At 40.1% G+C, this 12678-nt stretch overlaps 1 protein-coding gene across 7 annotated transcripts in view; it reads right to left on the bottom strand.

Moving 5' to 3' along the window:
• The window catches only part of LOC121462986 (glycosyltransferase-like domain-containing protein 1), a 354055-nt gene that overhangs the window by 59015 nt on the left and 282362 nt on the right, over positions 1-12678 (bottom strand). For all 7 annotated transcript variants that reach the window (XM_041674978.1, XM_041674980.1, XM_041674983.1 and 4 more), the window contains one exon: positions 714-1061. In XM_041674978.1, the coding sequence (XP_041530912.1) occupies positions 714-1061 (348 nt within the window). The remainder of the gene's footprint in view (positions 1-713; positions 1062-12678) is intronic.

Here is a 12678-nt window from a genome sequence, read left to right as displayed (position 1 = left end):
TCAGGCCACATGCAGATTAAACTAACTGGGAGGAATAAAAACTAGATTAAAATATTCATGCCTAATACCAGAAGATTATCAGGACATTTTACCTCCTTAAATCCTAATTTATAGAAGCCAGGGCTAGGTTTATGAGTTTATATTTGGCGGGATTATATGCTGCACTGACTTTCCTGTGATGAGAGGAAATTCAGCTAGACAGTTTGTCTAGCACAATACAAAGGCATTTGGTAGGAGGTAGATGGCTTCCCGTGCACTAATACACTATGACAAGTAAAGCGAAGCTGTCCAGTTAACACTGGTCAAGGTAAGAATGGAAATTATTGTATGAACAGTGATGCGGTTTATTGATGTCCATATGTGAATTAATTCTGGATTAGCACTCTCTGTGAGTGTATAATGGCATCTGATTTTTCTACTTTGAAACTTCTTGAGTAAGATTTGATTTTCTAAATGTGTCTGGCTGCTATTGCTAGTTGAACAAATCATTACAAATATCTTCTATAATCCACATATAAAGTAAAAACACAGCAATTAATGTACAGCTATGAGCAGTGCTGCCTTGGTTCTGTGCTAGTGTATAACCATGTGAAACCCTAAGTGCAAATTCAAGTGATCCTTTTCTTTAGAAGCTACAAGGACAGCAGATTGGAAAGCCCACCATCAGTACCCATTTTGTAAAACAATCAGTAAACTGGCATGTCTTGACTTACCACCTGTGAGGCCATGTGATATGCAATGGTCTCTGTTGATCATGAGCTCCACACAAAAGGTTGTTGGGATCAAGAGCTAGACTGTTGCTCACAGGAAGAGAGTCAGAATTATCTTCTGACAAACCGGATTTCTCCAAGCCTGATTCCTGGATAGATGGATTGTCTAGGGTTTCCTGTCCGGCACCAAGGTCAGGGTGTTCCTCAGACTTTGATTTAAAATTCTCCAGTAACTTCTTAGAATCCCTCTGCTCTGGCTGGAAAGGAGGCATCACGGGCAGAGCTGCAACACCATTTCCATTAAGGCTGAGCATCCTCCTTAAGTGGGCTATTTTGTGCTTGGGCATGAATCTGTTACAAAAAGGGAATGCAATATGTTTTTGTGAAAAAGAAAAAAAGTAAAATGAGTCTTACCTTCCAGTAAGGACACAGTGACGACATACCAAACTGAGAGAAAGCGAGGATGATATGACAACAGTTCTCAGGAAAGGGCAGCAAGTATTAGTCACCAAGAGAAAGCTCAAAGGTTTGAAGTTGGTCAAACTGTCTTTGAGAAGTTTCCAAAGAGGTTTTGTGGCTACAAATGGGTGTGGCACACACTGTAGACTACGAGGCTCTAGATGTACTTAATTATTTGCCACTCATTTTTCTTGCTGGATTCACATTTTGTGCTTTTCAGTCACTCTATGTCTTAGAACATTTATCATTCATTGACAATGTTTGAAACTTTCTTTGTTAACTCAACTTCTGTTCATTTGGCTGCTCTGTACTCCTGGGAACCTATATATGCCTTCTATTAAATTGACCAGTCTGGTGTTTCCTGAAGTATATTTATTCAATTTCATTTCTATGTTTTCCTATAATGCTTTTGTCAAACAGAGTTAAATATGCTACTGATTTTCAAAGAACCAACAAAATCCTTTAAAAACAAAGTCCTAATATAATCTACAATCAAAGAGTCACCTATACCATTACAAGATCTAACATCAAGGAGATATCCATCTCTGGGGACCAAACCACAAGTACTTAGAGTGGGAGAAAGGTGAGTGAACACAACTAACCTATGCTGGCAACACTTTACTCACAACAGACAACTTAACTTTTGAAACCCGGAAATAAAAGAGTATCCTGACTTAGAGACCAGTAAAGGCTTAAAGAGGACTTTATTGAAAGATTTTGCAGGGCAGGAAAGTCTGTATTGAGAGGATAGTAGAGAGCATGGGAGGAAGAGGGTGTCATCTGCAAATAGCACACAACCCAGAGTCCTGGATGCAGGTCTGGAGGAGCTGTCTGGGCCGGGTGACTGAACTCTCAGAATTCTGTAAGCCCATCCTCTAGAGTCTAGGTTTCTTCCTGATTTGTGGAGCCAGTGAATAAATAGGGAATATGTGTACTTATAGGTAGGCAGGGAAGAAACCTTCTGAAAGCCGAAAAAGGAACCCAAGTGGAGAAAGTGATTTTGAGAGAGCAGTGCCACATTTCAGAGATTAACCAAAAGCCTTCCTCCACAGGACATGTAAACAGAAGCACAAGACCGTTCAGAGGGTCTGGAGGACGGCTGCCCAGCACTTGGACCAGTCCCACGCTGATGGCTGCTAATGCTCACAGTTTCTGCAGGGTGGAATAGGCAGAAACCCTGCAGAAGACAAGGGTTGATGAGTGAGAAACAAAAGAATAGGTGGATAAAGGACTTAGGACTATTTCCCAGGGGACACTAGCTAAGTAAAGAATTCAGGTTCTGAAGACAGAAAAGTTTTGAGCAACAGAAGAAGATATTGTAATATATGATAATGGCAGGATTTATTGAAAAGGGATGGTTTGTAAAAGATAATAAATGGCTTTCCTGCAAAGCTGAAGGAAAGAGAAAAGGAAACAGAAAAATAAAACAACAAAACAAAATCTTTCAGATACCAGACATGGAATTTGAAGACTTACTTCATGAAGTCATTGGTTCAGGCCTCTTATTTCAAGCAAGGCTAACAGAGGTGGAGATGAGAATTACAAACATACACATGTATACATATACGCCCCATGGAAGAGAAGGATGGGCAGAAACGATATGTAGTGAAAGATATTAAAAACAAACACACAAACACAGGTGCATTGAGAAGTGAAGACAGAGCTTACGGAACAGGGAGAGAACGTTAACTGGGCCTAAAGACAGGTCTGATGAGCAACACTAGAAAGCATAGGGAAGTGTAAGTGAACTGAATAGCTGTTTTATAGCACACCATGGAGGTTCTACAATCAAAAAATGTCTCCAGGGAGTCCTATGTTTGTTTTATGAAGCCTGGTATCTATTTTGATTTCTAACAGGTAGAGAAAAGCCAATGAGATTCATGGAACACCTTCCTTCCCAGGGCTAAGCAGACAGCAGCACACACAGAGAAGGTGCAAATTATGGTACCAATTCTATAAGTACCTTAATAAAATAATATGGTTTTTTATTTAAAATGGGAAGAAGCCTGGGCATGTATAGACTGTAATTCTACTTCAAAAGTGCATAAGTTTTAAAAGAACAAATGAACTTACCTTCTTCCTAAAATAAATTCAACATATGAAGGGCATCAATAGCTCTCACTATACGTGTGTGTGTGTGTGTGTGCGCGCGCACGTGTGTGTGTATGTGTGTGTGTGAGAGAGAGAGGGAAGAGAGGAAGGGGAAGGGGAAGAAAGAGACAGAGACAGATTTTTAACTTCTGGACAGAAGGACAAATGGTAAGAGAAGGAGCCTCCAGCCTCAGCCACATCTGGAAAGCAGCAGAAATGTAAGCCTATTGTTTATGCAGATAAAGAATGCCAGCAAACCAAAGAGTCCAGCAAAATTACAGACAAAGTATAAAGGATTCACAGTAACAAATCAATGGGCATTGAAACCACATCTTCATTTTTAGGAAACAGTATCGGGACCCATCTTACTCTATTAAATTCCATTTCTACTGTCCAGCATGTGAGGGAAACTGCAATGAAAGGAAATTGGCTAAAGGGCTATAAACAATAGAGGCTGCTGTGGTGGGCAGGTTCTAGGTCATTCCACAGGCTTCCCAGACATTCTCAGGGATGATCAGACTCTCCTGCTAATACAGGTTGTGGCAGCTGCCTTGATAGATGGTAGTGAATAAGGACATGGAAGATGCAAGATATAAACCCAAAGAGCTTACACATCCCACACACCCATGAAATCGAACCAATCCTGAAACAAGGATGGAATAAGGAAAATGCCACTGAAAACACCCTGACCTGGCCTGATAAGCAAGTGCTGACACATCAGGTAAACAGCACTTGAGTCCTGGGTCTTCCTGCAAAGGTAGGAAGAAGCCCAGGCTCTGTGAGTGCTGGTTTCACTGGAATCCCTTACAACTGTGTATGTTTGAAAATTACAGAGATCTTAGAAGAGCAATAATAATGATGAAGGCAATGGAAGTGTTGATTTATGAGGACAGATTAAAGGAGCTAAATATGAATGGCTGGTGAAGTGACAACAAGATGGACACATAATAGGCGTCTCTAAGGAGAGAGAATAATTATTTAGCCTGGTACAAGGGGGTATAACTAGGAATAATGAGATGAAATTAAGAATAGGAAATTTTAAGCTGAATTTCAAGAAAAACTCCCTGACGGTATAATTTATTAGCTCATAGAATAAATTCCCCATGGAATGCTAGAGCTAGGGAAACTTAATAATTGAGCTGGACAAAATACCAATAAATAACATAGATAACAATCCAGTACTTAGAAGAAGGAGGTTACAAGCAATTTTTCCCTTATTTATACATCTTTTTCACATTTTTTAAAGTCTATTCATTATAGTGATTGTCAACCAAAGAAATACTTATGTATTACCTGAATTTAACAGGATACCTCCTTTAGTTCTGAAGTTAAAAACACTATTTTCATATACTTTGCAGCAAAAGTAATAGCAGAAAATACAACACATTTTAACTACTTTATTTCAATAAAGCTGACTGTTAAACGGACTGGACAAATACATTAATCTGAAAATAAAAAAACAATATCATTCACCATCCCACACAATCTGAGCCTCTGTGCCTTGGAGCTTATATTTTTATAGGCATGTTTATGCAAACAATTTATTGCAATAATAGAAATTAAAAAACAACACCCTTTCGGCCTTTCTGGATGCAGTTCTGTGGTCAATTACTTCTCATCAATACCAAGTTCAAACAGGCATAATACTAACAAGCAGTTTGCTTAATAATAGCCACCACTCTAATTAACCCATCCAGAACATTCTTAACCAGGCGCTATTTATAATCTACAGTTAAGAGACGCCTGGCAATAGACTGTTCTTATGCTTTAAAAAAACCTTAGAGATGGGCTGACATAGAAATGGACAGAATGTCCTGGCACTAACCTATAGAGACTCTGAAAACAGGCTCAAATCCCAACACTTACATCCCTTCCTCAACTCCAATTCTGGTAGAGCTGCCAATGAGAAGAGAGCGAGAAGGTTTTGAAATTACCAGAGAAGAAAAGGCAAAAAAATAATCATCAGCATGATAGTGGGGCAAGGACTGTTCAGGTACCCTCTCCTCTGCTGTCCAAGGACCTAGCTGGGGACATCCCCATGGATACCTGGGATCCCCTCTAGAGCCAAGTCTCTTGCCAACCCTAAAATAGAACCCTTAATCTTCTTCCCTGCTCCTATATCTGCCCTTCCTCCATCTCCATCCTCCCACTCCCCCAAGCTGTTGCCAGTTCTTCTCTTCTCCCTTCCCTCTCCCCCTCTCCCCCTTTCCCCAACTTCACTCCCACCCCCATGCTTGGAACTTTTGCCCTGAACGGTCCTTGCCCCACTATCACGCTGATGATTATCTCGAATATCACCATAGAATCATTGTCTGGCGACGGATGGAGATAGAGACAGAGACCCTCATCAGAGGAACGGACTGAGCTCCCAAGGTCCAGTTGAAAGGCAGAAAGAGGGAGAAGACGAGCAAGGAAGTCAGGACCACGAGGGGATGGTCCACCAACAGAGGCACGGTGCCTGTTCTAATGGGAGTTCACCAAATCCAGCTGGACCGGGTCTGAATGAGCCTGTGATCAAACTGGACTCTCTGATTGTGGCTGACATTGGGGGCTGACTGAGAAGCTATTGGTAAAGGCACTGGGACTTGGTTTTATGGCATGTTCTGGCTTTTTGGGACCCTAGTCTATATGGATGCACAGCTCCCTAGGCCTGGATGTAGTGGGGAGGGCCTTGGACTTCCCACAGGGCAGGGTTCCCTGCCCTCTCTTAAGCAGGATGGGAGAGGGAGGAGGGAGTATGGGGGAGCGGGAGGGGATTGGGAGGAGGGAAGGAAGTGTAAATTATTGAATGAAAAAATAAAAAAAAAAAGAAAAGGCAAAAGAAAAGACATGACCTGCCTTTGAGAGCAGGTATCAGGAGTCTCTCGGAAGCACTGCAGAAACTTTCGGGATTATAGTTACTCTACTCACTCCCATGCTTCTGCTCTGTTATGAGCCAGAGGACTCTTCTTTTTAACTTCCCTCCAAACAATGGCCAATTTATGACAGAGTCTCCTTTCTTGCAGCCTCTTCTTTCAAAACCTAATCTTTGCCATCTCTGTCCCACAGTCTCCAAAGACACTGTCACAAAGTCCCAGGACCATGCCAGGCAATGTGTAAAGACAAGCTTAGGCAAATGTTGTCTAGGTCTAAATTGATATCCCTCTGTCCCACCCTTCCCAAGTCCACACACATAAACTTAGAGCTGAACCCGAAGTCAGTCAGGAGAAGCCACAGGTTCTAAATAAGTTTAAATAAGAAGGGCAGCAAGCAAAGAGAATCTTCCTAAAAACTGCAGTGATTTTCTGCTAGCATGCAGAGATGTATGTAGCTGACCAGAAGGGAATTCAAGAGGAAGGCAGACTTCAAAGGAAGAAAAGGCAACCAGACATGCATGTGGGCGCATACAATGCTGAAGGGAATGTTTTGGTTAAAATGTATTCATGGGGAGATATACTACTCACAATTCTCTTTTTAATAGATTGTTAATAAAAAGTACTTATCATAGTAATTTCCAACTACAAAGGTTTTTTTTTTTTTTTTTTTTTTTTTTTTCGAGACAGGGTTTCTCTGTGGTTTTGGAGCCTGTCCTGGAACTAGCTCTTGTAGACCAGGCTGGTCTCGAACTCACAGAGATCCGCCTGCCTCTGCCTCCCAAGTGCTGGGATTAAAGGCGTGCGCCACCACCGCCCGGCTCCAACTACAAAGTTTTAAAGACAAACAAGTAAAGGACTGTGGACTGACGTCCACAAGATAATGATTATCTACAGTCTTGCTTCAGCATAGAGACTAGAGAGGCAGGAGGTAATTTAACCAATGATGTAAAGCAGGGGTGAGGGAAGAGGAAAGGGCAGTGCAGATGACTAGTGGATCCACGTCTGAGTCAGGGGCAAGAGGGCGAATGCTGAGTGCACAGTGGACTCCTGTGGGTTGGAAGGAGAGAGGAGAGAGGTCTGTTCCTGAACATGTGGAAGGGCAGTGGTGGGCACCACTTTTACACAATTTGTTTCATGCAACAACAATTCTGTGGGACATCAGAAATGGTTTCATAAGAAATCAAGCTTAGGAAATGCTGAGATAAACAACATTTATTCATTACAGGCCTTTTAAGGTTCTGTGCTACCATGTGCTACACAAATGTTCATTCATCCACTCTTGAGTACCTAGTAGATCATAATATATATTCTCTTCCAAACTTGGCGCTCCATGGAACAAGAAACCTCTCTAATGTGGCATCCTCAGACCTAAAGACTCATCCAGGAAACTCTAGGAAATGCTACTTGAGGCCCAAAGAAACATGAGTGAGAAGCACGAGGCAGGAAGAACTGTCATACACCAGCGATAGCAGGAGGGTGCCAAGGGGCCTTCAGTTGGGAAAATAATGACTCCCAAAGCAGAAACTATACACTGACGTTCTGTATTAGTAGACAATATTAGTAGGAAATATGAAAGAAATTATAGAACTAACAAAAAAGTGACAGAAAAAGATATGGTTATACACACAAATGATAGGAAAAAAAATCAACCATGTTCATCTAAGTGATTTCTGTAGATTCTTGGACTGAAAATAGCTAAAGGAGAAAGAAAATGGGAATAATGAATAAGTTACTTCTAAAACTAACCAGAAATAAGCATATACAGTTTAGTGATCGAAGCCCTTGGGTACCTTATAAAAAAAATCCTATTCATTGTTATCCAACAATGTGTTAGAAATTAATTACAAAATTAACATTTTTAGAATTTATCCACATAAGCAAATAGCAAAGATAATTAAAAGATCATGTTTGCCCACATGTCTCCAATTCATCACTATATGGTGAGCAGATTTAAATACTTTATAGTATACTCATGAGGTATAAAAGCAAACCTCTAGACATAGAATTTGAATTTATATATATTCTCCCTTTACCTCCTGCTATGTTATCTTTACTAAACAAAAGAATCACAAGGAAAGAAACCCATGCTAATTACAATGGTATGTTTATAAGGCACAGCATTAAGCAGAAAGTCCTGTATTATTGGTTGGCTGTCTGGAGTGTGGAGGCATGCTCTTTTTCACTGGGGATGACTAAGAGCAAATATTAACAAAATAGGTGGTACATGTCCATAGAGGTTGTTTCAGTGTGGTCTGAACAGACCCAAGTCACAGACAAGTCAGTCACGCTCCCACACCCCCAGCACCACTGTTTTGAGAATGAGATGAGACACCGAAAAGCACTGTGATGGGTGAGGGTGGCTTTTCAATGTTTAATATTTTTTGGTGCCTGAAACAAGATTTATGTCCTGTTACAAACATTCAAAGGCAACATGAAATACTGACAGCAATCTTGAGTGTATGGGAAACAAGAGAGCCTCACTTGGACAAGACAGATGTTATAATAGGAAATGAGGATCCACAAAAATTAGTTGCACTAAACAGTAACAAGAAGATATCCTTCCACTATTCACTGGCCCAAGAAATGTGTGTTGGAACTGCAAGAGGGTTTGCAGGCCCCAGACAGGTCACACTGCTTAGTAAAGACATGCTCCTCTAGAGAGGACGGACAGAAAGAGACTATGGCCAAAGGATGACTTCCTGATAGTCCCCTTTAAATGGTAGATATAAGGTTGTCTTAAGGAAATCATGTTCTGTTCTCAGAGCCTATTCCCAGTTGTTTATATTTTCCACCATGACTTGTAAGAGTGATTTCCACAAATCTAACACTTAGGGGGTAACTATTCTTTTACCATTTGCTTATACAGACTCTCTTAGAATAGTGTGCACAATTAGTATTATTTATCTTAAATGGTTATATCTTGAGTCCCCATTCCCTCTTAATTCAAAGTGTTTTAGATTGTATACTTTGCTAATTTCACTGACTACTTATATGAGCAATTCACCTTAGCCAATTTTATACAATCCTTTTAGGATATAGTCTCCTCACAGAAAATTCAAATTCCTTACGAACATTTGAGAATATGAAAGCCACCTTGCATTCTTGCCAACATGAACTTCTGCCTTGACAAAAAAGCTCTTTAAGGCAACAACTAAAATCTGGCTTATGTGAGGGTTTTTTTTTTTTTCCTAGCCATTCCATACTTAAGGAAATTTCTAGCTGAACCTTTGAGGATAGAATTTTCTTTCCCCAGTGAAGATCAGATTTTTAGGTTATATTTCTTTTTCTTTCTCTTCCCCTGTGGCCTAATGGTACCGTGGGCCTTCTGGTCACTTTGCTCCTCCACACATTATCTAATGCTGGGATTATTCCTAAGATCATCTTGGGTGTAAGTGTATTCTTCAATCACTCAATAAATAAGTCACTGTGTTTAATAATCAAACAGATCCATCCAATTGATAGTTAAGCCTCCTCTATGTGCAAGAGGGTACATTTATACTCATAAAGCTTAAAAGCTTGTTTACAGTGACATTTCATATACACTTGTTTTCATTGCCCACATCACCATTTTATTCCCTCTCCCTCTCTCTCTATCTCTCAGTGCTAGGGATTAAATTCAGGACTTTGCCTGTACTAGACAAGTTCTCAAACACTGAGTTACATTTGTAGCCCATCATAATATTTTAAAACTAAACTGATTTCTGATACCATCAATCAATGCTTCACAGACTGCACAATTTGCTTATCAATTCTTTTTGTAGCTCAGAATTTCATATCTACCTTGTTTTATGATGGTGAAGTACTATGGTTTGAGTCTGCAATGGCCCCTCCGTGTGCTCATCTTCTGAACGCTTGTTCCACAGTGTATAACAATATTATAGGGACTCTGTGGAACTTTTAGGAGAAAGCAAGCTAGGGAGAAGCCCATAGAGGTGATGCCCACCATTCATTCAGATCAGTATTTTCAGTTTCCTAGTCTACACAATGTGCGTAAAGCTGCTACTACCTTTGCACCTTGGGCTGAAGCATCTACTGTTGGCTCTTGCTCACATGAACTGCCATGATGGACTAAAATCTCCATCAGCCCAAATCATCCTTTTTGCTTTCCATTGTCTCCATCAGATGTATGGTTACAGCAATGCAAAGATCACTAAGGTAGCACACAAACACAAAGCCATTCCACAACGTGGATTTGAAGTCATTTCTTTCTAAGCAGAGAAGGGGCTATTTCCATGCATATGATTGACTTGTTGTGTAAGGATTCACTTTTCAGCAAGTCTCTCACACATCAATAAAACATCAACACTTGGACAGGTCTGAAAGTGGCCTCCACTCACATGCTATTTTCGAGGGTTCCTTTTCTCCCTCTTGGGAAAAGACATTATTTAGAGGTTTAAAAAGAGGTGGGAAAAGTACATCGGAATTGAAAAGGCAATCACTTCCCTCTTTCTGAACAAATTTGAGGCAGGGTTTCCAATTGGGCTATTTCCTTTGGAGTATGACAAGATTAGTTTTTTTTAAAGATTCTAATTTGTACTAAAATTCTCTAATCCCTTTCCTTCCTCCAAACCCTTGCATATGCTCCCCCCATTCTCCTTCAAATTCATGGCCTCTTTTTTTACTAATTGTTACTGCCTGCATATACGCATATACACATACTGTGGCGGTTTGAATAAGAATGCTCATCATAGGGTCATACATCTGAATGCTTAGTCACCAGGGAATAACACTATTTGAGAAGGATTAAGAAAGGAGGTCTTGAAGCCCATGTCAGGTCCAGTTTCTTTCTCTCTGTGTGCCTTCTACCAAAGGATCAGGATGTAGTTCTTAGCTACTTACTACTCCAGCACCATGTCCTGCCATGATGCTAATGGACTATAAGACTCAGAAACTATAAGTCAGGCCCCAATTAAATGCTTTCTTTTAAAAAGTTGCTGCAGTCAAGGTTCTCTTCACAACAACTGAAGGTAGGGTGGAGGCCTCCTGGGTACCCTCCTGTCCACATTGGCATGCCCATTGGTGGTATGCCATGATTTTTTATTGGATACTGTGGCGGGAAAAGTGGGGAACAGGTACAACACCATGATAGGTGAAACTTCCTGAAAAGGGTACCAGGAAAATAAGGAGGTTTTATATCCATGCTGATAGTGACAATAAGAGAATACTGCCAAAGTTGAAAGAATCAGGACAATAAAAAGAAAATATTTGTAAGCTTTGTTTCCCAATGTTACTTTTAAAAAACAAAAACAAAGAAACAAGAGAACAAAGACCCAAGTTTTGGTAAAGAAATTTTTCTTAAGACTATGTTTGTTTTTTGACTATTCTCTTAATCTCTGTAGTCCTCGGTTTTCTGATCTGTCCTGTGAGAGTGAGACCACTTGCAGACTTCTCAAAGAGGTAAACGTCAAACTTCTAATCATGTCTACTGTTTACTTTATTGTTAACAGGCAAAGCAGCATGAAGAGTAATGCGGGGCCCAAGGCATGTTATCTGGTTTCAAAGTCAGGGCTCTGCTAAAGTTTAGCTGTCTTGAGAAAGTCTTTTCATTAGATACCAATTAACTTGTTAGTAAAACGGAAATAATACTGTTTTGCAGAATTATGCTGTCGTATTGGTTAGCATATGCTAAGAACGCAGTCAATTTCCGCTCTAAAAAACTGATGCCAATGGTGAGGATCAGGATGACATCGTGTTCCTAAAGGGACACCGAATAGTCTGAGCACTCTTGCGCAGGGTTACATCATGCTTTCTTTAAATTTCCTCTCACATTATACTTTAGCCACCCATTTCAGATGAGCAGTTTAATATGCTAATTTCATTTGTATATGAACTAAAGATTTGTGTTCATGTCTTAGGAGCACATAAACTGCAAAAATCAAACAAATATATTCCTTCTTTGGTCATATAGTATTGTTCTCTGCTTTTTAGTTTCCTTCCACTCTTTATTACCTTTCTTCTCTTTAAACTCCATAAAACTAGAAAAATAAAATCAGGAAAAGCAAAGTACCAGTTTTCATCCCTAGGCATGAATATACGACATCAAAAGTTCATCCTCCTATTATTAAATATTATAATGCTAGCTACTGATTCACTCATGTTCTGATTATACTGTTGTCTAATAGTTAAGCCACAGAAACCAGCCTTATAAGAACTAATATTATAAAATAGTGTTGTTAATTTTACATTCAAAGTAAGTGTGCAAGTTAAATACACAATATAATAGAAAATCAGAAATGCCTGACACGCAGGGTCATCCTACAATATAATCAAGGTAAAGACAGGTCTGAAAAGTCAGTGAAAACACTGAATAAAAAAGGTTTAGAGAGAAAAAGATTTATCTACCATTCAAGCAAAATTATACATGCTAGATGGCTGGCCAAATGGCCGACTGTTCTCAAGGAACACAGTTTGGGAGGTGCTGCATTCAGGAGGGAGCTGGGTGGGGCTGCAGCAGAAACCACATCTGGAGAGAGCATGGTTCCAGGACTGCACTACAACAGGATGCTCAGTTCTGCTCTCACGAAGCTCAGAAGCTTGCCAGGTATGCGAGTGTGAGGTAGGCT

This window comes from Microtus oregoni, unplaced genomic scaffold, assembly GCF_018167655.1.
Source record: "Microtus oregoni isolate MIOR12 unplaced genomic scaffold, Mior012 000025F_ref0000491, whole genome shotgun sequence".
NCBI classification, from domain to species: domain Eukaryota; kingdom Metazoa; phylum Chordata; class Mammalia; order Rodentia; family Cricetidae; genus Microtus; species Microtus oregoni.
Note: the sequence above shows the minus strand (reverse complement) of the source record. Positions and strands in the feature narration are given on the sequence as shown.